Source organism: Oncorhynchus mykiss, chromosome 8 (assembly GCF_057628025.1).
Source record: "Oncorhynchus mykiss isolate SJ-2025 chromosome 8, ASM5762802v1, whole genome shotgun sequence".
In the NCBI taxonomy this organism is placed as follows: domain Eukaryota; kingdom Metazoa; phylum Chordata; class Actinopteri; order Salmoniformes; family Salmonidae; genus Oncorhynchus; species Oncorhynchus mykiss.
The window spans coordinates 62,729,551-62,752,902 of NC_143029.1; the positions used below are offsets into that span (position 1 = coordinate 62,729,551).

At 41.9% G+C, this 23,352-nt stretch overlaps 1 protein-coding gene across 2 annotated transcripts in view; it reads left to right on the forward strand.

Moving 5' to 3' along the window:
- The window catches only part of slco5a1a (solute carrier organic anion transporter family member 5A1a), a 34,232-nt gene extending 12,653 nt beyond the window's left edge, over positions 1 to 21,579 (forward strand). For both annotated transcript variants that reach the window (XM_090182224.1, XM_090182222.1), the window contains exons 3-10: positions 1,910 to 2,042; positions 6,510 to 6,727; positions 8,338 to 8,502; positions 12,013 to 12,211; positions 15,932 to 16,091; positions 16,493 to 16,734; positions 16,962 to 17,026; positions 18,034 to 21,579. In XM_090182224.1, coding sequence (XP_090038350.1) covers positions 1,910 to 2,042; positions 6,510 to 6,727; positions 8,338 to 8,502; positions 12,013 to 12,211; positions 15,932 to 16,091; positions 16,493 to 16,734; positions 16,962 to 17,026; positions 18,034 to 18,506 — 1,655 coding nt within the window. In that variant the 3' untranslated portion in view covers positions 18,507 to 21,579. The remainder of the gene's footprint in view (positions 1 to 1,909; positions 2,043 to 6,509; positions 6,728 to 8,337; positions 8,503 to 12,012; positions 12,212 to 15,931; positions 16,092 to 16,492; positions 16,735 to 16,961; positions 17,027 to 18,033) is intronic.
- Positions 21,580 to 23,352: the final 1,773 nt, after the last annotated feature.

The following is a 23,352-nucleotide window of genomic DNA, read 5'->3' on the forward strand; positions in this document are numbered from 1 at the left end:
TTGTACAACAATTTGTCTTTTGCATGGCAAACCACATGGAAAAGACGCCGTTAAAATGTGAGCACAAGATTAGAGAGCATCAATTCACATACACTACAATATAATCCATCCACCTGACAGGTGTGGCATATCAATAAGCTAATTAAACAGCATGGTCGTTACACAGATGCACCTTGTGTTGGGGACAATAAAAGGTCACTAAAATGTGTGGTTTTGTCACGCAACACAATGCCACAAATGTCTCAAGTTTTGAGGGAGCATGCAATTGGCATGCTGACTACAGGAATGTCCACCAGAGCTGTTGCCGGATATTTGAATGTTAATTTCACTACCATAAGCCGCCTCCAACGTCATTTTAGAGAATTTGGCAGTATGTCCAACCGGCCTTACAACCGAAGACCACTGGGAGTATTTCTGTCGTAATAAAGCTCTTTTGTGGGGAATAACTCATTCTGATTGGCAGGGCCAGGCTCCCCAGTGGGTGGGCCTATGGCCTCCCAGGCCCACCCATGGCTGCGCCCCTGCCCAGGCATGCGAAATCCATAGATTAGGGCCTAATGCATTTATTTAAATTGACTGATTTCCTTATATGAACTGTTAACTCACTAAAATCTTTGAAATTGTTCCATGTTGCGTTTATATTCTTGTTCAGTATACGTAACAGTATTCTCTCTTGAATGGAGTTCCTCGAGTTTCCCAGCTGCCTTGGCTATAATATGCCTGTGCTCGAAATCAACAACGGTAGGCATAAAGTTATTGTTTTCAAATACTGTATGTATTATTGGCACTGGCAGCTAAACTTATCAACACTAAATCGACCCTTTTAACTATACAAAACAATGCACAAACAATGCAAAAAGTTTATCCGCTCACTTTACAGGCATGACGCTGTTGACGGCATTGACTCTCGCGGCCCATCTGTTTTTTGCCATTCACTACCGTGCATTCTAATTCCAGCGTGTACACGCTCCTTTGCGTTTCTTTTGATTTGGCCTTAATGCCAATAGTTCCAAATTATACAGAAAATAAAGGTTTATAAATCAATATGTTTATCTTTTTTCAGAAATGGTACACAGACATTTTTGGCGAATTTTACACAACAGTTATAAATGAGGCGCCTGGTCATTAGGCTGCATTTCCATTGAGGATTCTGCTCGCCACAAGCCTTTAATGTCACACTCCTGATGGAAACACAATAACACTATAGATCACATTAACATAAAACACTGGTGTTGGGGTGAGCATGGAGAAGGGTGGGAATAGGGTGCCGTTTTGGGGCCCACGCTCCTGCTGCTGTGTGTCTGCATCGGAGCCTGTTCTATAACGGGTGCCGCAAGCAAAAATAGTACTCTGCTCAAATAAGAGATTGGGCCTGCAACTTGGCCTCCAGGCCTTGGACAGGAACCCATGTCCACACAATCAGCTGGGGCTCACAACTTCCTGTGTTTTGCTGCCACACTGAGTCAGGAGGAAGACTGCTTGGTGCATGATGTGATGACACACAGTATTAAGCAGTTTTGTGTCATGTGGGTGTGAATTGCTGGATGATACAGAAAGGGAAGGCCTAGCCTGTGTCTAGAAATGGCACCATATTCCCTCGATAGTGAAGGGTCAAAAGTAGTGCGCTTCATAGGGAATGGGGTGCCATTTGGGACGCAGACCTATCCACTTCTGGCTGAGGTGTTTGAGGATATCATGTTCATAGTAGCATTAGCACCATTAGATAGATGACGTTGCCCCCATTTGGGTTCCGGTCAAAAGTAGTGAACTATATAGGGAAGATGGTGCCATTTGGGATGCATCCATAATCTTTATTTTCTGTCCTCTTAGCATTCCAACTCTTCTTATCCATTCTCAACATGTACATTTGTCCTTATGCCTCACATCATGTATTTCTTTCTCTCTGCAGCTGTCATGTACGTGATGGGAGCCCTGGGTCCGGCTGCTGGGTACCTGATGGGAGGAGTTCTCATCGGCTTCTACGTCGACCCCAAGACTATCGTCAACATCGATCAGAGCGACCCCCGCTTCATTGGCAACTGGTAATGTTCCAGACTTTTCACTGAATATGTTAAATGATGCGATTGAATAGAAATGTTAGAGAGGCGCATGCGCGTACCGATAGGACGCATGGGGAGAGAGTAGCTCAGTTTTGTATCAACAAGACTGTGGTTATATAAAGAAACCAGACATCACATAAGCCTTTTAAAATCGATATATCAAAATCATCATGTAACCAGGAGAGAATGGAGCGGTCAGTTATTTACAACCGTGAACCAATCTGTGGCTAAAGCAACACTGCGACTCAAACCCAACAAGCCATGGCTTCTCTTTAGGGCTGTCTCCACCCCCCAAAAAATCTTTGGTCAACCGAGAATAGCCTGTTCTTTCGACCAATCGAATAGTCCATTTTTAAACATGTATTTTACTACATGTAGACACACCCTGTGTCTATGTGTTTAAAAAAGATCAACTATATGCACTGAGCTTGTCTGATGCTTTATGAGCACTGTTTGATCAAATAAGACACACAAATGACAAGGGGGAGTCCGACCGCAATTGATTTGGGTTCAGACTTGCTGTGGTAAAAAATAAACACAGACTGTGTGCATTGTCTTATAGCAATTTTTGACTGAAAAGTTCTCTTACCAAAATCCCTAATTTGTTCAGGAAATAGATTCCCTAATCCCTCAACCTTTGCTCTCTTTACGTGACAGATGTATGCATTAGCCTGCACGTGACCAATAGGGCCTGACCAAAGCCTATCATACTCGCATCAATAAATTGGTTATTACAAACTCTGAACACCCTAACATATGTGACAGCAAAAGAGATGCAGAGGACATGAAAGAGAAACTCGAAACGAGGGAATATTTACTGGTTGCTGAAGAGGGAAAGGGGAAGTGCGATCAATGAAAAAATCCATCAAATGTATTTATAAAGCCGTTTTTACATCAGCAGATGTCACAAAGTGCTATACAGAAACCCAGCCTAAAACAGGTGCTGTTATATTACAATATTATATATATATTTATATATTTTCTGGCCATTTGGAACAGTGTAAATAACACTAAGGACATTTTAAGTTATACCTGAGAGGCTGTTCTAATGGAAAAAAAGTGTAAATCCTTTATTACAGCATAGCAAATATTAAAAAGGGCGGATTTGTTAAATTGCTTAATCTGACATGTTGTGGTTGAATGAGGCTTGGAGCTCATGGAATCAGTAGGCTATTAAACAAACACTCAAACAGGCAACAGAAGCAGGATCTGTCTTAAGGCAAGTGCTGTTTTCTCATCGCCTCACTCTGCTGCTGCCGCCGACTCCGCAATGTTCTCCACACCAATATGCTGATTAACTTTGCTATTATGCACATAGCTACATGGTCTTTCAGGACCATGGACAGCGACTGCTATCCAACCGAAGACGTTCTTTAAAAAATAATAGTAGGTCATAACAGACCTTTTATATTGGCAAATACATTTCATAGAATAAAAAGTTAAGTTTGACATTTTCCTAAGTCTGAGGGTGGTTTTAATCTTCCAGACTTGGAATTGTATGAACTCACAACCTAGGCTTGTACTTGCGACATATAGTTAAATGCATAAAAGAGGAACAATGGGTACATATTGAAGATACGCTAATACCCAGAACATTTTTATGTGTCTATTTTCAAAGGAACATTACAACTTCATAGTTAATAATACTAATGATATGGAAGAAAATGAAACACATTTTACAAGAACCAATATCACTCACTAGAAACACAACCGTATGGAACAATCGTTCGATATCTTTTCAGAATTCATTGATAAATTGGCCCACATGGAATACTAAAGCCATAGAAACTGTAAATTAGTTTGTAATAGGAAATACATTTATTTCTATGACAACAATTGCAATTGTGGGTTGACCATGGTCGATATTTTCAAATACATCCAACTTTCAATACTATTCTCATAATTTCTTTAAAATAAATGTATACTCAAAAACTGTACATCAGCCTGCCGTTTACACAATGGAAAGGTGAAATTCTTTATTATACAAAAAATGATGTGCGTGGGCAACAGAGAGAAACAAAATGGTGCAGTTTGAGGTGCAGTTTGAGGCCAGATGCTGGAGATAGGGGGGGGCTAGTGGTTCTGGGCAGGTCTGATGTAATGATCTAGTTGTTTGTATGTGTTTTGTATTGTTTATGAAATATCTAATAAAATCGTATATATATTTGTTTATATTTAGACGTTTACATATTTGATTGTTAATGCTTAGGCCTAATATGTTAAATATGATGGGATTGATTGGTGGTGATAGAAATGTATGTTATGTACATGTTAGCTTGTCAAATATGGGATTTGAAATAATGTACATACAGTGCATTCGGAAAGTATTCAGACTCCTTTTTCCACATTTTGTTACGTTACAGCCATATTCTAAAATGTATTAAATAAAATAAAAATCCTCATCAATCTACACACGATACCCCATAATGATAAAGCGAAAACAGTTTTTTTTTTTTATATATATATTTTTTTTAGATATATATATAGTTGTAGTTTTTAGAAAACAATACCTAAACATTTCTGCAGCATTGACGGTCCCCAAGATCACAGTGGCCTCCATCATTCTTAATTGGAAGAAGTTTGGAACCACTAACACTCTTCCTAGAACTGGCCGCACGGCCAAACTGAGCAATCGGGGGAGAAGTTCCTTGGTCAGGGAGGTGACCAAGAACCCGATGGTCAGTCTGGCAGAGCTCCAGAGTTCCTCTTTGGAGATGGGAGAACCTTCTAGAAGGACAACCATCTCTGCAGCACTCCACCAATCAGGGCTTTATGGTAGAGTGGCCAGCCGGACGCCACTCCTCAGTAAAAGGCGCTTGGAGTTTGCCAAAAGGCACCTAAAGGATACTCAGACGAGGGTCTAATGAAACCAAGATTGAAATCTTTGGCTTGAAAGCCAAGCGCCACGTCTGGAGGAAACCTGGCACCATCCCTATGGTGAAGCATGGTGGTGGCAGCGTCATGCTGTGTGGATGGTTTTCAGTGGCAAGGACTGGGAGACTAGTCAGGAACGAGGGAAAGATAAACGGGGCAAAGTACAGAGAGATCCTTGATGAAAACCTGCTCCAGGACACTCATGACCTCAGACTGGGGTGACGGTTCACCTTCCAACAAGACAATGACACTAAATACACAGCCAAGACAACTAAGGAGTGGCTTTGGGACAAGTCTCTGAATGTCCTTGAGTGGTCCAGACAGAGCCCGGACTTGAACCAGATCGAACATCTCTGAATACTTTCCAAATGCACTATTACTCTTCCAGTGTTCCATGCTGTTTAATTTGGGGCTTGTGTGTTGTGGGAATGTGCTATTGAACTCATTGCAGATCATAGGACAGGGATGGGATAAGAAACTTGAATGTCATTTTTATATTTACATTTTGGTCATTTAGCAGACGCTCGTATCCAGAGCAACTTACTGGCACAATTCGTGTTAAGTGCCTTGCTCAGGGGCACATCGACAGATTTTTCACCTACTGTAGTCAACTCGGCAATTTGAACCAGTGTCCTTTCAGTTACTGGCCAACGCTCTTAACCGCTAGGCTTGCTCCCTGAGAGGAAAATAGTCTTAGACACACTGTCATATACAAAATTAACACTTTACATTACACTTGACATTAGGGCTGGGAATTCCCAGGGACCTCACGATATGAAATCACGAAACTTAGATGTTGATACGATATGTATTGCAATTCAATACTGTGATTTTTATTGCGATTTGATGTTCCAAACATATTGCTCACCATGTCTGCTGCAGAGACTAGAGAGCCATGAGAAAATTACTTTTGATCAGTCATGGAAATAAAAGTCAATCAATCAAATGTATTTATAAAGACCTTCTTACATCAGCTGATGTCATAAAGTGCTGTACAGAAACCCAGCCTAAAACCCCAAACAGCAAGCAATGCAGGTGTAGAAGCACGGTGGCTAGGAAAAACTCCCTAGAACGGCCAAAACCTACGAAGAAACCTAGAGAGGAACCAGGCTGTGAGGGGTGGCCAGTCCTCTTCTGGCTGTGCCGGGTGGAGATTATAACAGAACATGGCCAAGATGTTCAAATGTTCATAGATGACCAGCAGGGTCAAATAATAATAATAATAATCACAGTGGATGTAGAGGGTGCAACAGGTCAGCACCTCAGGAGTAAATTTTAGTTGGCTTTTCATAGCTGATCATTCAGAGAATCTCTACTGCTCCTGCTGTCTAGAGAGTTGGTCTGGGACAAGGTAGCACGTCCGGTGAACAGTGCTGAAAACACGATGGCTCACTATTTAAAAAGAAGATGGAGAACAAGGTAGAGGAGGAAAAATACAGGAGCTTTAGCGCAGGTACAGCTGACTAGGCCTAGCTAACATTAACTACCTAGCAATTGTTTAATACATTTTTGTTCTTTTTTTGAGAATCGATACCCCGCCCCCATCACGAAGCTAAACCCTCTCTGCTCTCTCAGGTGGAGCGGCTTCCTGCTCTGTTCCATTGCCATGCTACTGGTCATATTCCCCATGTTCGCCTTCCCCAAGAAGCTGCCTCCCAGAAACAAGAAGAAGAAGAAGAGGAAAAAGATCACCCTGGACAACGTGTCCAGCGATGATGACATCACCAAGGAGAAGGCCGACAGCAAGAGTCAGAAGGTTACATCATCCATGGGCTTTGGGAAAGACATTAAAGGTATGTTATACAGAGAGAGAGGATACAGTATGTCCCAAATGGTACCCTATTCCCTAAGAAGTGCACTATATAGCTATTAGGTTGCAATTTGGGGTGCTATTGAGGCTGTAAGAAGCAGGGTTATCTCACTGACTCTTGCCTCTCATATACTATGAATTTGTAGGTTTCCATTGACCAGGTTTATTCGACAACAATTTCACACAAAAATGAATTGCGGGCAGATCTAGGAGAAGTTTTCTAAAGATCAACAACATTTATATCTGTTTCTACAGGAGTGGGGTTTTCTTTTGGCAAACATTCTTTATTTTAAGATCACTTTATTGTTCAATTGCACACAAGGTCCACTCAAAATGTTACTTCCGCTTTTAACCCTACCTCTAAAAGATACACGTACAGGTTTTGGAGAGTTGCGGGGGGTTGCCACACTGGGCGCTCTGGGAGCTGTTCTTGTGGGGGGTTAAGTGCCTTGCTCAAGGGCACAACGGCAGGCAATGGTATCTATGATTTGATACCAGCAACCCTCCGGTTGCCAAATCGCTTCTCAACAGATTTTTCCCATCGGATTCGAACTGGCAGCCCTCCGGCTGCTGGCTCGCTAGCCTAGCTACCGCTCCTTTATTGCAACAAATGATGGAAACTTATGATTGCCAAATAATTGTCAAGGTACGAGGGGCACATGATGTCATCACGTTACTATAAAGCTCCTCTCCACGTTTAATTCTAAATGCCTACTGTTTGAAAATACTTTTTTTTTTTCAATTATAAAAATATTTGTTCTTTACAGGGCAAGGATAATATAAAGACTTGTTTTTATTAGGTGTTGACGTCCTTACGTCCAGCTGTTTTTAGACAGTTCATTGGAAACTCACTGTAGCAGGCAATTGTCGCGTCTCTTTTCTATGCAATTTTTTTAGATGTCGACACAAAATCACTCGACAAGTTTATGGAAACCTAGTTACTGATACTGATCGTATTCTATAAATGCTTGGCATGGTTTGTTGCTGCCACAGACCACTATATACAGCTAGAGCTGAACTTCTCTCGCACTATAACAAATGACTTGGAATTTTTTATTTTTTTATTTTACCTTTATTTAACTAGGCAAGTCAGTTAAAAACAAATTCTTATTTTCAATGACGGCCTAGGAACAGTGGGTTAACTGCCTGTTCAGGGGCAGAACGACAGATTTGTCAGCTCGGGGGTTTGAACTTGCAACCTTCCGGTTACGCTCTAACCACTAGGCTACCCTGCCGCCCCTATAATAACAGCCCATTGCCTCGCTTTATGTCCTAATTAAGTTTACTAAGTTGAAATATATAGGGTACTACTGTAATGAGGTTTCATTCTAATCATGGGCAGAGAAAATGTTCTTCCTATTAAGGTAGTGGGGAATCTGAATAGGAATGTGAATTACTGTACATTGTACATACTCCTTTATGTCCTCCTGGTGAGCAGATGTACCCTTGCATAGCTCCATAATATAAATGCTCCGTCAGCCTTCCCTGTGTCTGTCTGGCTTATGCTCATTTTGCTAACGTGCTGTCTTGTTCCCCTACATGTTTATTTCTCTCCCTCGCTCTCTCTGTCTCTCCCTCCCTGTCCCTGTGTAGAGCTGCCTAAGGCTGCAGTGAGGATCCTGAGTAATGTCACCTTCCTGTTTGTGAGCCTGTCCTACACAGCAGAGAGCGCCATCGTCACCGCCTTCATCACCTTCATACCCAAGTTCATCGAGTCACAGTTTGGCATCCCGGCATCCAGCGCTAGTATCTACACAGGTAAATACACTCCTAGTATCTACACAGGTAAACGCACTCCTAGTATCTACACAGGTAAATACACTCCTAGTATCTACACAGGTAAATACACTCCTAGTATCTACACAGGTAAATACACTCCCAGTATCTACACAGGTAAACGCACTCCTAGTATCTACACAGGTAAATACACTCCTAGTATCTACACAGGTAAACGCACTCCTAGTATCTACACAGGTAAATACACTCCTAGTATCTACACAGGTAAATACACTCCGAGTATCTACACAGGTAAATACACTCCCAGTATCTACACAGGTAAATACACTCCTAGTATCTACACAGGTAAATACACTCCCAGTATCTACACAGGTAAATACACTCCTAGTATCTACACAGGTAAATACACTCCCAGTATCTACACAGGTAAATACACTCCTAGTATCTACACAGGTAAATACACTCCCAGTATCTACACAGGTAAATACACTCCCAGTATCTACACAGGTAAATACACTCCCAGTATCTACACAGGTAAATACACTCCCAGTATCTACACAGGTAAATACACTCCTAGTATCTACACAGGTAAATACACTCCCAGTATCTACACAGGTAAACGCACTCCTAGTATCTACACAGGTAAATACACTCCTAGTATCTACACAGGTAAACGCACTCCTAGTATCTACACAGGTAAATACACTCCTAGTATCTACACAGGTAAATACACTCCTAGTATCTACACAGGTAAATACACTCCCAGTATCTACACAGGTAAATACACTCCTAGTATCTACACAGGTAAATACACTCCCAGTATCTACACAGGTAAATACACTCCTAGTATCTACACAGGTAAATACACTCCCAGTATCTACACAGGTAAATACACTCCTAGTATCTACACAGGTAAATACACTCCCAGTATCTACACAGGTAAATACACTCCCAGTATCTACACAGGTAAATACACTCCCAGTATCTACACAGGTAAATACACTCCCAGTATCTACACAGGTAAATACACTCCTAGTATCTACACAGGTAAATACACATCTATTATCTACTCAATTAACTTTAAACTTTTTGTAATTCTAGTGCACTTTGTATATTTTGAGCGTACATTGAAAGCGTTAAAAATACACCGAAAACATAATAAATACATCTATACAGCTAAAAACAACAGTGTAATGTTAAAACAAGTTGATATTAAGGTTAAAGAAAGAGCTTTATCAAATGACCAGATTTTTCTAACTGTTACTTTGGACAAAATCAAGGCATCAAAATTCTCATAATGCTGTTTGTATAAAGAATCTTAAATTACAGCTCAATTGAAGGAAATTCAGAATTTGCGATTAATCGTGATAGATACATTTCTGTAAAACTCTGTTTTTGGCTGTGGCTGCGAATACAGAGTTTTCTGCCTGTCTGTGAAAATCAGCAGCTAAGTAGAACATGACATCTCTAGACTGCCTGTTTTTGTTATGCTTTTCTCGGTTACCCAGAAGTAAAATTCTCATGTGAAAGTTTGTCATTTCCTGTTTTGCTTGGAGGGGGGGAATCCCATTAACAGTTGTTATTACCTTTGTGCAAAGGAAGGAAGCAAATTCTCTTCCCTCGCAAACGGAAACTTCCAGCTAAACTCCTCTCTTCTGCTAATTTCACCCGTGTTTATCATAGCCAAAAAATAAATGTTTGTTTTCATGAATTTTTACAATATAGCCAATTTTGACTTTGTGGGTGTGGAAACCGTTTATCCTCCACACACGGGCTTGTGAAGTCACCGCACTAATGTAAGCACCGCCTTCGCCCAATCTTAATTAATCCAAATAATCAATGACGAAAACCCCAAACCAGGAACTACTGCTGCTCGTATTCACATCATTTTATGTGCCTTGACAGATTCTTGCAGTTTCATCTGTACACGAGAGATTAGTGTTGTGTTTATGTTCGCAAAACTATTACAACAGCCAAGTTTGTACAAACATGTTGATTTAATGTATTTTGTGTACAACATGTAATTAGCTGCATGTAGCCTAACTCCCCTACTAAAAAAGAACATGAAATCGCACTCATGACTGCAGTTCGTGAACGATATTGTGCTAATCTCCCTCGCGGCAGTCGAGCTGAGAGTTTCCGCCAAGAGTTGTTCACAATCTAGTCCAGTTGAGTCTGCAACTAGAGCTTGTTTCAAAGCTATTCATAAATAATCATATTTGTATGTCTAGCGATCACAAATGTCCATTGTTTGAAGCACACTTTTATAAGTCTCAGTCACAAATGCCAGCTACAGTAAGGCCACAATGGTGAATGAGAGACTTGTCTAGAACCGTAGCCACAGATTTTATTTTATTTTTATCAGTTGACAGCCCGAGTAAACACATCTATACTGAAAAAATATATACGCCTACCATGCAACAATTTCATTGACATCAGCAAACCGCTCACCCACACAACGCAATGTACGTGGTCTGTGTTTGTGAGGCTGGTTGGACATACGGCCAAATTCTCTAAAAATGATGTTGGAGGCAGCTTATGGTAGAGAAAGGAACATTTAATTCCCTGGCAACAGCTCTAGTGGACATTCTTGCAGTCAGCATGCCAATTGCACTCTCCATCAAAACTTGAGACATTGTGTTTTGTGACAAAACTGCACATTTTAGTAGCCTTTTATTGTCCCCAACACAAGGGGCACCTGTGTAATGATCAGGCTGATTAATCAGATTCTTGATATGCCACAGCTGTCAGGTGGATGGATTATCTTGGCAAAGGAGAAATGCTCACTATCAGGGATGTTAACAACTTTGTGCACCAACTTTGAGAGAAATAAGCTTTTTGTGCGTTTGGAAAACATCTGCAATATTTTATTTCCGCTTATGAAACATGGGACCAACACTTTACGTGTTGCATTTAGATTTTTGTTCAGTCAATACACACCTAACACCCCTTGTTTGGAACACAGGTCTATTGTCTCCAGCTTGACCACAGAGGTCAGTTAGAGCCCTTGTCTTCAAAAGCTCCTTAGTCAGGGACACTTCCGGGACAGCCTGAAGGGGTCTGTGTCTTTAAGATTGCTCCACGTGAGTGGGGCCACTGTGAGTTTTAACACTCACTACTTGACCATCTCCCAGGTGCCCCTTTTATTTTAAGGAAGAGTGTTTGTATTATTCATGGCTGCTGGCTGGGCCTTCACTCCGTCCACTGAACATTAGTTGTACAGCTAGCCGTCTTAAAGCTTCCTCAGAAATCCCCTAAAAAGGAGCTTCTACTCTGCTCTTTCTGTTTGGATGATGTGTTTGAAAGTGAACAGGAGGCCCAAATTAAATGATGTTGTAGAATAACATACGTCTAGATGTGAAACAGATTGTTGTGATCTAATCTATGAGTTCTAGAGACTGCATTGTTGACTCTCTCTCTCTCTCTCTCTCTCTCTCTCTCTCTCTCTCTCCCCCCCCCCCCCCCTCTCTCTCTCTCTCTCTCTCTCTCTCTCTCTCTCTGCCTCTCTCTCTCTGCCTCCTGCTGTCACAGGTGTGATCATCGTGCCCAGTGCTGGGGTGGGTATAGTCCTGGGGGGCTACATAATTAAGAAGCTGAAGCTGGGAGCCAGAGAGTCAGCCAAGCTGGCCATGATCTGTAGTGGGGTATCTCTTCTCTGCTTCTCTACTCTGTTCATAGTGGGCTGTGAGAGCATCAACCTAGGAGGCATCAACATACCATACACCACTGGGTAAGAACCACAACTTCCTTCCTACATTCAGTACCCCTTTCTTTCAATCTGAACTTTTTTTCCTCATGCAATCCCTGTCGATCTTGTCCTCTTTCTCTCAGCTCCCCCAAAATTAATTGAATTATTTCTCTGCAAACATTCCAGCCTCCAAAACCCCATATCAACGTATTAAACAATGTGAGGAAGTTTAGTGTGTGTGTGTGTGTGTGTGTGTTTCCCTGTGATGATGAGAAGAGGAGGTGACCATCATGAAGGCCCCTGTTGTGAAGTATCACCTCAGCACACATCAGTCCCTGTCCAAAATGAAAGCCCTTTTCCCTATGTAGTGCACTACTTTTGAACAAGGCCAATAGGGCCCTGGTCAAAAGTAGTGAACTATAGAGTCAATAGGGTGTCATTTGGAACACAGTCCTTCCCCAGACACAATAACTTTAATGCATGACACTGTTATGATCTAGATGAATTAACTCTCTGTTCTACAGTCCTGGAGCTTTGTTCCCTCTCTTAGATCCAACCTCTGGCTACATCCCAAATGGCACCCTATTCCCATTTATAGTGTACTACTTTTGACCAGGATATACAGAGACTGTAAAATTGGGATGTGATGCGTCTCTGTTTGGCACTCAGCATTAAGGAGATAGATTTGGGGTAAGGCATTGCAATAGACTAGCGTCCTGTCCAGGCGGTGCACTTGTACATCAAGCTGCCTCACGCTACAGAAACAGGAGATAGGCTCCTGTTTTTATGAGCCGTTCTGGCTCGCACACGCCAAGGCTCATGCAAGGCTACTTTTCACCCCATAGGGCGAAAAGTAGTGCACTATAAAGGGAAAAGGGTGCCTGTCCCTGATGCAATTATGATTCACCCGTTGCTGACAAGTGTATAAAAATCGAGCACACCACCATGCAATCTCCATAGACAACATTGTCAGTAGAATGGCCTGTACTGAAGAGCTCAGTGACTTTCAACGTGGCACCGTCATAGGATTCCACCTTTCCAACAAGTCAGTTTGTCAAATTTCTGCCCTGCTAGAGCTGCCCTGGTCAAATGTAAGTGCTGTTATCGTGAAGTGGAAACGTCTTAGAGCAGCAACAGCTCAGCCGAGAAGTGGTAGGCAACACAAGCTCATAGAACGGTACCACAGAGTGCTGATATATTTGCGCCCATCTCAGTGAACTAATGCAATGTGGGAGGCCCAGACTAAAAGCCAATTTATGCTTGATCCGAAAATGTGGTTGGAGGCTCCATATGGACGGTGTGACACAATTACGGAGCCTCTGGAGACATGTGGAGGTATGTACCGCATCACCATGCTCCTTCCAAATGTTGTAACAATACGGAGGGCTCTATATACATGATTAGCTGACGGTAGGTGGGGGCGGTACATCCTGTATAAACATAAACTCACTTTCTTGACAACGTCCTTCACAACAGCTCTGCACAGCTCAGCAAAGCACAAGAAGTATGAATGCCCTGACTTCTGCAGAGGCTGTGTCACCGTAAATGCTGCATGGCCAATGCAGATGTCAGATTGACCACGCATCGCCCAGATGCACGTCTCTCTACAGAATGCGCGCTCTCCCACTAATCACAACTTCATTGTGTGAATTGTTTGCGTTTGATGGTTAGTGTATATTACACCCCTATTACCTATACTGTATCACCAGTAGTACATTTACCATTCATTCCTATCATCTCTAATCTACAATGTTTGTTTGGTTATGGTAATTTCTGTTAATGCATTCAATACATTATTATTCCAGTCTTACCGTTCTAATTGTCGGAGTGGACATTGTTTGCAGAGCGCACAACCTATGCTACACTTGTGAGAAACAAGTTTTGGTTTCTTTCATTCCATTTATGAGTTAATTCAATTACATTTAGTAAGTGTCTTTTGTTTGGAGCATTCCTTTCAATTTTAAGGTAAGGACGCGCACCTTATTACGCATAGAAGTAATTTACATAGGCCTAAAGGCTGCCTGGCCTGCACGCAAATGTAGGCATATTAATGTGCCCATTTTGGAGATCTGATTGGCTAAACGCACCACCATTAACGGTGTGCTTTAGGACCATGCGGACGTCTCCGAGGGGTCGTTTTAAAATAATGTGACGTCCCCCACACTTATAAAATCAAATTTGCGCCCCTGTCCCAAAGTAATGTTTTCTTCACCTCAAAAAGCAAACATCCATTGTCAAAGCCTACATCGAGGAACTATTGTCAATTTGAAAAAGAAAGAGAAAAATGTCATGCTCTGATCCAGTGGAAACGTCATAAAATAGGCCAACCTGGTTACTTCTTATCAGTGCATGCTTTGGACTGAAATAGGGTCTGGTACTCATTTTGGGTGCTGGTGCTATTTGTATTTAGGTGCAGGAGCTCCACAATACTTTTAAGCTAATATTTTATAAGAGGAACAAGAGATCAATTAGTAGAGCATTTGAGGTACTGATACTCCGCTCCGGTGATCTCTTGCCCAAGTCAAGCACTGCTTCTTATCCCTTGCGCAAATAGCCTACAGTTGTGTCTGTCTCGAGCTCACTGGCGCTGGATACCCTGAGGACCCAGAATATTTTATACAATGTTGCAAGTTCGTTGCAGACAGGCCATGGGTAGCCGATGTGATTTACAGGAGATTCTTTTTTTTTTATCAGTATATTTTCTACCTGCAATGTTTTTTATTTGTTGGCTTTATGTGGGATATTTTTACATAGTTGGCAATGACAATAAAAGTTACTTTTTAGGTTGGTAAGATAAATTGGCATTCCACATGAAAGGTTACTGACTCCTAGTGTAGCCTATTACCAACAACTTCAGGAGAGTAATGGCAGAATCTGAGAAGCCAGCAGGAGGAGGATGGTTGTGTCAGGTTGTTTTTTTTTTGGTTATCTAAATCGCTGCCTCCCTCTTGAGTCGTTTGTCTTATTTCAACAAACAGTAAGCTTAAAGCATCAGACAAGCTCAATGCATATAGTTGATTTTACTAAAACACGTTGGGTGTGTCTATATATGGAAAAATACACGTTTCAAATTGCTCGAAAGAACAGACGACTTGCGATCGACAAACATTTTTTTTAGTCTGGGACGGCCTTATGAATGAATCTGATTTTGGTAGATGCCAGGAGAAGGCTAGCTGCCCCAATGCCAAGTACCTACTGGAAAGTTAGGTGGAGGAGGAATAATGGTCTGTGGCTGTTTTTGATTGTTCTGGCTAGGCCCCTTTAGTTCCAGTGAAGGGTAATCTTAACGCTACAGCATACAATGACATTCTAGACAATTCTGTGCTTCCGACTTTGTGGCAACCGTTTGGGGAAGGCCCTTTCCTATTTCCGCGTGACAATACCCCCATGCGCAAAGCGAGGTCCGTAAAGAAATGGTTTGTCGAGATTGGTGTGGAAGAACTTGACATATTAATGCCCATGATTTTGGAATGAGATGTTCAATAAGCAAGTGTACACATGCTAACTGGTGTAATTGCCCCCGGTTGTGAGCAATGTATTTTGGTGCAGCAAATCTCAGTGTAAATGTGACCTTTGAATAGCAGCATGGTAAGATAGTCTTCTTAACATTGTTTAATCAGTCTGAATAAGAATTATGTTGTGATAGTGGAAAATGTCCTACGTTATTTAGCTCTCTTCATCCCCCTCTTTTCTCTCTCCCTCTCTCTCTTCCCACCTCTTTTCCTCCCCCTCTAAATAATCTCTCTCCCTCACTTTTCTCAGTCCTACTCTGACTATGACCCATCGTAACCTGACTGGAGGGTGTAATGTGAACTGTGGCTGTAAGATCCATGAGTACGCTCCAGTCTGTGGCTCAGACGGAATCACCTACTTCAACCCCTGCCTGGCAGGCTGCAGCAGTGTGGGCAACGACAGCACAGGAGTGAGTCCCTCAGTCACAAATGTAGGGTCGCAAAATGATCGTAACTTTCCCCAAATTCCCAGATTTTCTGCTTATTCCCTCCTGTTTCTAGAAGTATTCCAAACAGGATTTCTGCAATACCTGGGCATTTTTGGAAAGTTACCTAAAGCTAGGGCCAGGAGTTTTTCCTGGCCATAATGTGAGTTACCTGATCAGAAAAAACAATATTGTTAGACCCTAGTTATAGCTTACTGACCATTGAACAAACATTAATTAAGCATCCGTGTACAGTCTACATTGGTAGTACTTGAATAACACACTTCTTGTGGTACGCACAGTTGCGCCTTAGAAGTTTACTTCCATAGTACAATATGATGAGCTCACAATGATGCCTGGTGTTCTGTTCCCTCTCCGTCTCTCAGATCAGGAACTACTCTGACTGTGCGTGTGTCCAGAGCAGGCAGGTCATCACCCCCTCCTCTAACGGCCAAGTCAACCAGCTGCAGCTGGTCATCGTCAAGACCTACCTGAACGAGAACGGCTACGCCGTGTCGGGGAAGTGTGACCGCACCTGCAGCACCCTCATTCCCTTCCTCATCTTCCTCTTCATCGTCACACTCATCACGGCCTGCGCTCAGCCCTCTGCCATCATTGTCACTCTTAGGTATTGACCCAGAATAGACACTGAACAAAACACACTTATCGAAGGAATTGTGAGGTAGTGGTTGTGAGTTCTCGTCATCGGGTTGCAAAATGATGGTAACTTTCTGTGATCCCGGTTGGATGATTTCTAGAATCAGGATGGAATAAAACTTTTCAAGGATTCCCAGGTTATCATCATTTTGCACCTCTATCTTCACCATTTCCTCCCTTCTTCCTCCTCTCCTCAAGGTCCGTAGAAGAGCAGGAGAGACCCTTTGCACTCGGAATGCAGTTTGTTCTCCTCAGGACCCTTGGTGAGTGATGCAGCTTCAGTCAAATACAGAGTTCAATACTGAGAGGTTATTTTTTAGGGTGTTTCCCTATTTAGTGCCATAGGGCTCTGGTCAGAAGTAGTGCACTATATAGGGATAGGGTCCCATTGGAACATTTGATTCTGGTTCAAAATGTAATTTTAAAAAACAGGTTCCCATTTCATGTCAGAAAATTACTAAGAGGAACTGAACAGTAATCCAAAAAAATCTTTGGTTCATTCCCCCCCCCCTTTTATTGCCAATATTCAAAACTTAATTACTCTAAAAATATAAGGTTTTAAAAATTGAAACGTGTCTTAACCTCTGAATGAGTATGTATCGCTCCTCTGTCCTTGTCTTCCACGTACATCTCCACTTCCACATTGACACCACATGCATGCTGTGTTAGAATAGTCTCTCCTCTCTCTCCTTAGCCTACATACCTACAACCATCTACTTCTTCTGTATCATAACGGTCTCTCCCCTCTCTCTCCTCAGCCTACATACCTACAACCATCTACTTCTTCTGTATCATAACGGTCTCTCTCCTCTCTCTCCTCAGCCTACATACCTACAACCATCTACTTCTTCTGTATCATAACGGTCTCTCCTCTCTCTCTCCTCAGCCTACATACCTACAACCATCTACTTCTTCTGTATCATAACGGTCTCTCCTCTCTCTCTCCTCAGCCTACATACCTACAACCATCTACTTCTTCTGTATCATAACGGTCTCTCTCCTCTCTCTTCTCAGCCTACATACCTACAACCATCTACTTATTTTGTATCATAACGGTCTCTCTCCTCTCTCTCCTCAGCCTACATACCTACAACCATCTACTTCTTCTGTATCATAACGGTCTCTCCTCTCTCTCTCCTCAGCCTACATACCTACAACCATCTACTTCTTCTGTATCATAACGGTCTCTCTCCTCTCTCTCCTCAGCCTACATACCTACAACCATCTACTTCTTCTGTATCATAACGGTCTCTCTCCTCTCTCTCCTCAGCCTACATACCTACTCCCATCTATTTTGGGGCGGTGATCGACACAACCTGTATGCTGTGGCAGCAGGACTGTGGTGTCCACGGCTCCTGCTGGGAGTACGATGTCACTTCTTTCCGCTTCGTCTACTTCGGCCTGGCCGCCAGCCTCAAGTTCATTGGCTTCATCTTCATCTTTCTCACCTGGTACTCCATCAAGTACAAGGAAGAGCGTCTGGAGCGCTGGCTGAAACACCTCTCGCCCATGGACACGGTGAGCGACCTCATCTGCCATGCCGGGGGACACAAGGGACACGCCCGTACCCGCTCCTGTCCTGTTAATATACCACGCAACGAACCTCCCATCATCCCCGTCCTCAACAGGGGCCTCAGCAGCCAGAGCTGCCCGGGGAACAGCCTGAAGAGCCTGAAAGCAACAACCCCGCCGGCCCCTCGACCTCCCGCTCGCTCTCTGGAACAGGTGTCTGCCCGCGTCTGAGGGCAACTCCTACCGCCCTGCCATCCACAGTCTCTGCAATGTCTGCCTTTCGTACTCTGGGTTCTCACTCGTATGGTATTATAGGATACGTTCACACACACACGCACAAGACGTCACTCAGACAGGCAGCGGTTGGTCAACATGTATACAGGAAGACACTGGAATGGATACCCCAGTTAGCAAATCTTTCCTCTACCTAGTATGTTGGTGTCCTTTTCTCTTTGGTTTGTTTCGGTCATGGGAGAGAATGCATATCATCTCTTTAGAAAAGTGCACCTTCGATACTTCTCGAGAACGATCGTAGTGATGGTATTGTTGCGTGGCGCTAGGTGAAAATGACATTAATAATATCCTCCATTGCTCAGTTTTAGTGTTCATTCTAAGACCTCAGCATGACGAGGTGACTGAGCTAAGCAGCTTGGCCAGCGAGCATAAACTAAATCCTCTACTATGCAAGGTCATTTTCTTTTCCCCTATTATTTAATGGCAAGCTGTATTAAAAGCACACATTGAGCATTGCCTTCCCTTTCCATACAATCTGGAAATGTCATTCAGTATCGCCCCAGACCTGCGTGTAATGATGAGTGGTTGACTTGGAAAAGATGTGTCTGGATACGTTTGGAATTGGAATCATTTCTCCATGGTTACCTCATAGACAGGCCCACAAATATATCCCTCGCCTTAGTTCTATTTCAGACACACTCAGGCTGCATCCTAAATGGTACTCTATTCTCTATATACATGCAGTGCTATACATTTGACAATGGCCGATAGGTCTTTGGTCCAAAGTAGTGAACTACATGGGGAATAGGGTGCCATTTGGGGCACAGGCTAAGTGCACTCATGATGACCCCCCTCAGTGTTGCTTCGTGTGCCATGGGCTTTACAGAACGAAGGCATCTTTTGCTTACCGATCTCTTATTAACATGTCTTGTTTCAGACAAAAATCCTAATTGAAATGTTTACGTCCCAAATGGTACCTTATTCCCTTTATAGTGTGCCACTTTTGACCAGGGCAAGAGTAGTGCGCTACAAAGGGAATAAGGTGCCGTTTGGCACACATACAATGTTTTAACCAACCAGACTCCCTGCTGGCTCTGTGGTGGAGCAGAACCAGACCCCCTGCTGGCTCTGTGGTGGAGCAGAACCAGACCCCCTGCTGGTGCAAAGAGACTCTGCTGTGCTTCCCATGATTAGCTAATCCACACAAACCAACCACTATTTCACATTCGTTAGTCAGTAGTTTAGTAAGTAGCCTCTGTCACCGGCTTTCACCTTACCTTCGAGCGAAGACTAGGAGTCTGGCCAGTAGTTTAGATTAGCTTATTAGGTCTGTAACTGGATGCCTAGATTATTTGATTTACAAACAGCAGGGCCACTTCTCCTATGTATTGTGTAACCGATAATAATTATTATAATGTCCAACTACTCACTATGTCTACGATAGAGCATGTCCTACTGAACAACTGTCAAAGTGATATCAATCATGGCTGCTGAGGTTGTTTGTTTTGCCTTTTGGTGAAGTTTCTTTTGTATTTGTATTGTATATTTGTGTTAATTCAAAGGAAATCAGACTCATTTCTTAAGCAGTGCTAAATCAAGTTTAGGGCTGGGAGTTACTAACTCCCACAGCTCAGTAATCAATACAATTACATGGACAGAGGCAACCTGATTCTAGATCAGCACTACTTCTCGGAGACTAGTGATACAAGCTACCTCTAGCTTGTATCACTAGCAGCAAGATCGTTGAAACAAGTAGTTAATGGGTGTAACATGCAATATTGAAGTACATATTGCTGTTGGTTTTACAGGGTGGTTGAGGACACCTGCTAGTCAGATGTGGTAAGCAATATTGTAGAAATACTCAAATGAAGCTGATGTGTTTCCCCAAGTGAAATAACTAGACAATTATTTGGTGGAATAATCTCAATTTTCAGTTTATTTTAGCATTTAAATATTAGAAGCTAAAATTATGCTTTTCTATGCATCTATGTTGAATTTGGGCAGGTGGAATAGCACTGAGCCTGTAAACAACACATTTCACTACACCTATCTGGTGTATGTGACAATAAAACATTATTTTTTACTTACATGATACACTGTGGCTGTTGGTTTAGAGTTAATAGCTTTAAAACTATGGGATATTATAACATGTTACCGTTAGTATGGAAAGGTACCATAGCTCTTTATAGTAAAATGACTGACATTGTCAGCTAGAATAACAGTGTGATGCATCCGGTAGTAGTTGTGATAGACATAATTGCTGCATGTAATAATGTTTCAGGACCAGACACTATTATTAATGGGAATAAGTCACATAACTCTTAGTCAGACATTCCATTCCATGTGAAAGAAAAAGTAGAATACGTAGAGTAATCCAGCTGCAAATTAATCACAATTCTAGCTAGACTACATTTTGCGACAAGAATTCTCCTAACTTTAGTGTTATTGAATCGATTAGTGAAAGGCTACAGTATTATGTTTCTCAGTGCCTACTTTTCCTACTAATTGATTGAAGTTGGGATGTTGCTGATTCTGAAATGCTCTTGACTTCATGTAATGGAACTCAATGATAAGGCTGACTTTGGACTGTGAAGAATTTGGCTCTAGGATTTTTGGTTGACTTGCTGCCATCATTAGACCTTTTCAGCCTATACTGTACCTAATGTACCAGGATGTTTGTTGCAGAATTCTGGTACTCTTGTGATCCTCACCGTCAAACCTACTGTTCCTCTGGAGCTAGGAGAGAGGAGCTCTCACTCTTACCGCCCTGTGTAGTGCTGTTTATCAGTCTTTGTATGTGGCGTAAAATAAGGATTTGACCTGGATGTAAGGACAATTTCAGGTAGATTGTAGATTTATGTTCTTTTTTCTTTCTTTTTTTTGTTGCAGTATTATATTTATTTAATTTGAAATGACAGTGTTTTAATTACAAGTTAATGCCTATGCTATATGGTTGACATCATAAGAAAGAAAATGTACATTATTTGTGGACACACTGTTTACAAATTCCTTCGATTCTTGACATCTGTCAATTAAAATTCCGAAAAATAAATATTGAATTGAATCGCGATTTTTGGTCAAGAAGTGCTTGTTGGAGCAGGAAATAAACATGTAACATGATTAAAACTGGTCATGGGTGTGTTCCAAATGCTACCCTAATCCCTACACAATGCACTACTTGTTTACCTATGGGCCCTCTTGAAAAGTAGTGCACTATATAGGGCAGTGTTTCCCAACTCCAGTCCTCCAGTACCCACAACAGTACACATTTTTGTTGTAGCCCTGGACAAACTCACCTGATTCAAAGAATCATCAAGCCCTCAATGTGTTGAATCAGTTTGTCACGGGCTACAACAAAAAATGTGTACTGTTGTGGGTAGTGGGGGACTGGAGTTGGGGACCACTGATATAAGGTGCCATTTGGTATGCAAACACTGTGGCGCTGTGGACTGTCTTCTTCCATTGACCCTGACAGGTAAGGCGGCTGTACTCAAGGTGGCAGAGTAGGGATGTAATACTGTATGAAGGATGCATTTGTCCTACACTGAACCAAAATATACATTTAACATGCAACAATTTCACTGAGTTACAGTTCATATAAGGAAATCAGTCAATTGAAATAAATCCATTAGGCCCTAATCCCACTGTTTCCAAATGCAAACATTAGGGAAGATACTGGTAACTGCTCCTTCTATCTGTGGTTATAGCATTTGTGGCACAAATCCATTTCAAGTCTTGGTATCAATATTAGAAACTTTCACCCATGTCCAAATCATCTACAATGGACTTTGAGCTACACAATCCATTTGAAATACTTTAGGATGATTTGGACGTGATGTCCTAGCCAGCTCTGCAAGGGTGAGTAAAATGGTCAGAGTGAGGTGTTCTCTCACTTGTGTGTGGCAGCAGGACTGTGTGTGCCATGAGAGTGAAAAGCTCTGAATTTACAAACGCCCAGAGTGCACTGGCTCTCCAGATTGAATTTACGAACACACTCGAAGTCTAGCTAGTCATTTGTTGTGCTAACAAGCTAGCAAAAGGTTGCATAGCAATAGCATCAACTTCCGGTAGACAGGCGAATCTCTAGTACACTCAACTGAAAGCATACCGTTCGTTTACAGTATACTAAAATGAACTAATAGTATATTATGGAGTATATACTATGTTAGTATGGGAATTTGAACACAGCTCTGTTGTATTCGGCACACGTGACAAATAAAATTTGATTTGATGTTGCATTTATATATTTTTTCAGTATAGGTACCGTTGTCTTGCATTGGATTTGTGCCACACATGCTAAAAATATAGCGTTTGAAACAGTGGCCAGATAAACAAAACCAAAGCATTGATTGTTGTCATCTAGTCTATAGACTTCTTACAGGGTAAGGAAACCAATGTCATTTTGCTATTTGGGTGAACTATATCATATTCAATGGGAGTTATCTTTTATTTGATAGATGGTTAATGATGTTTTTTCAAGGCTACTTTGGACAGTGTCCAAATATAATATAGTATTTTTGGGGTGGGCATAATACAGTGAAACAATGCTGAAACATTGATCAAATTGGACAGTAGTGCAAAAGTTGATGCTCTGTCCCCCCACCCTGCAGTAACAATATTCACATCTTAAAATATAGTTCCATTTCTTTTTGCCAGGTAATAAAATGTGGTGTTTTGTATTTACGTTTTGTGAAATAGTACCTTTGGCTAAAAGAATAATTAAATGAATTACATAATGTTTCAGCTTATTTCTGTCGTAGGTAAAGAATCCAAGCAGAACATCTTCATAAATGTGTTCAGTTATACATCTACTGATGTCTTGCCACAGTTTTCTTACATGAAT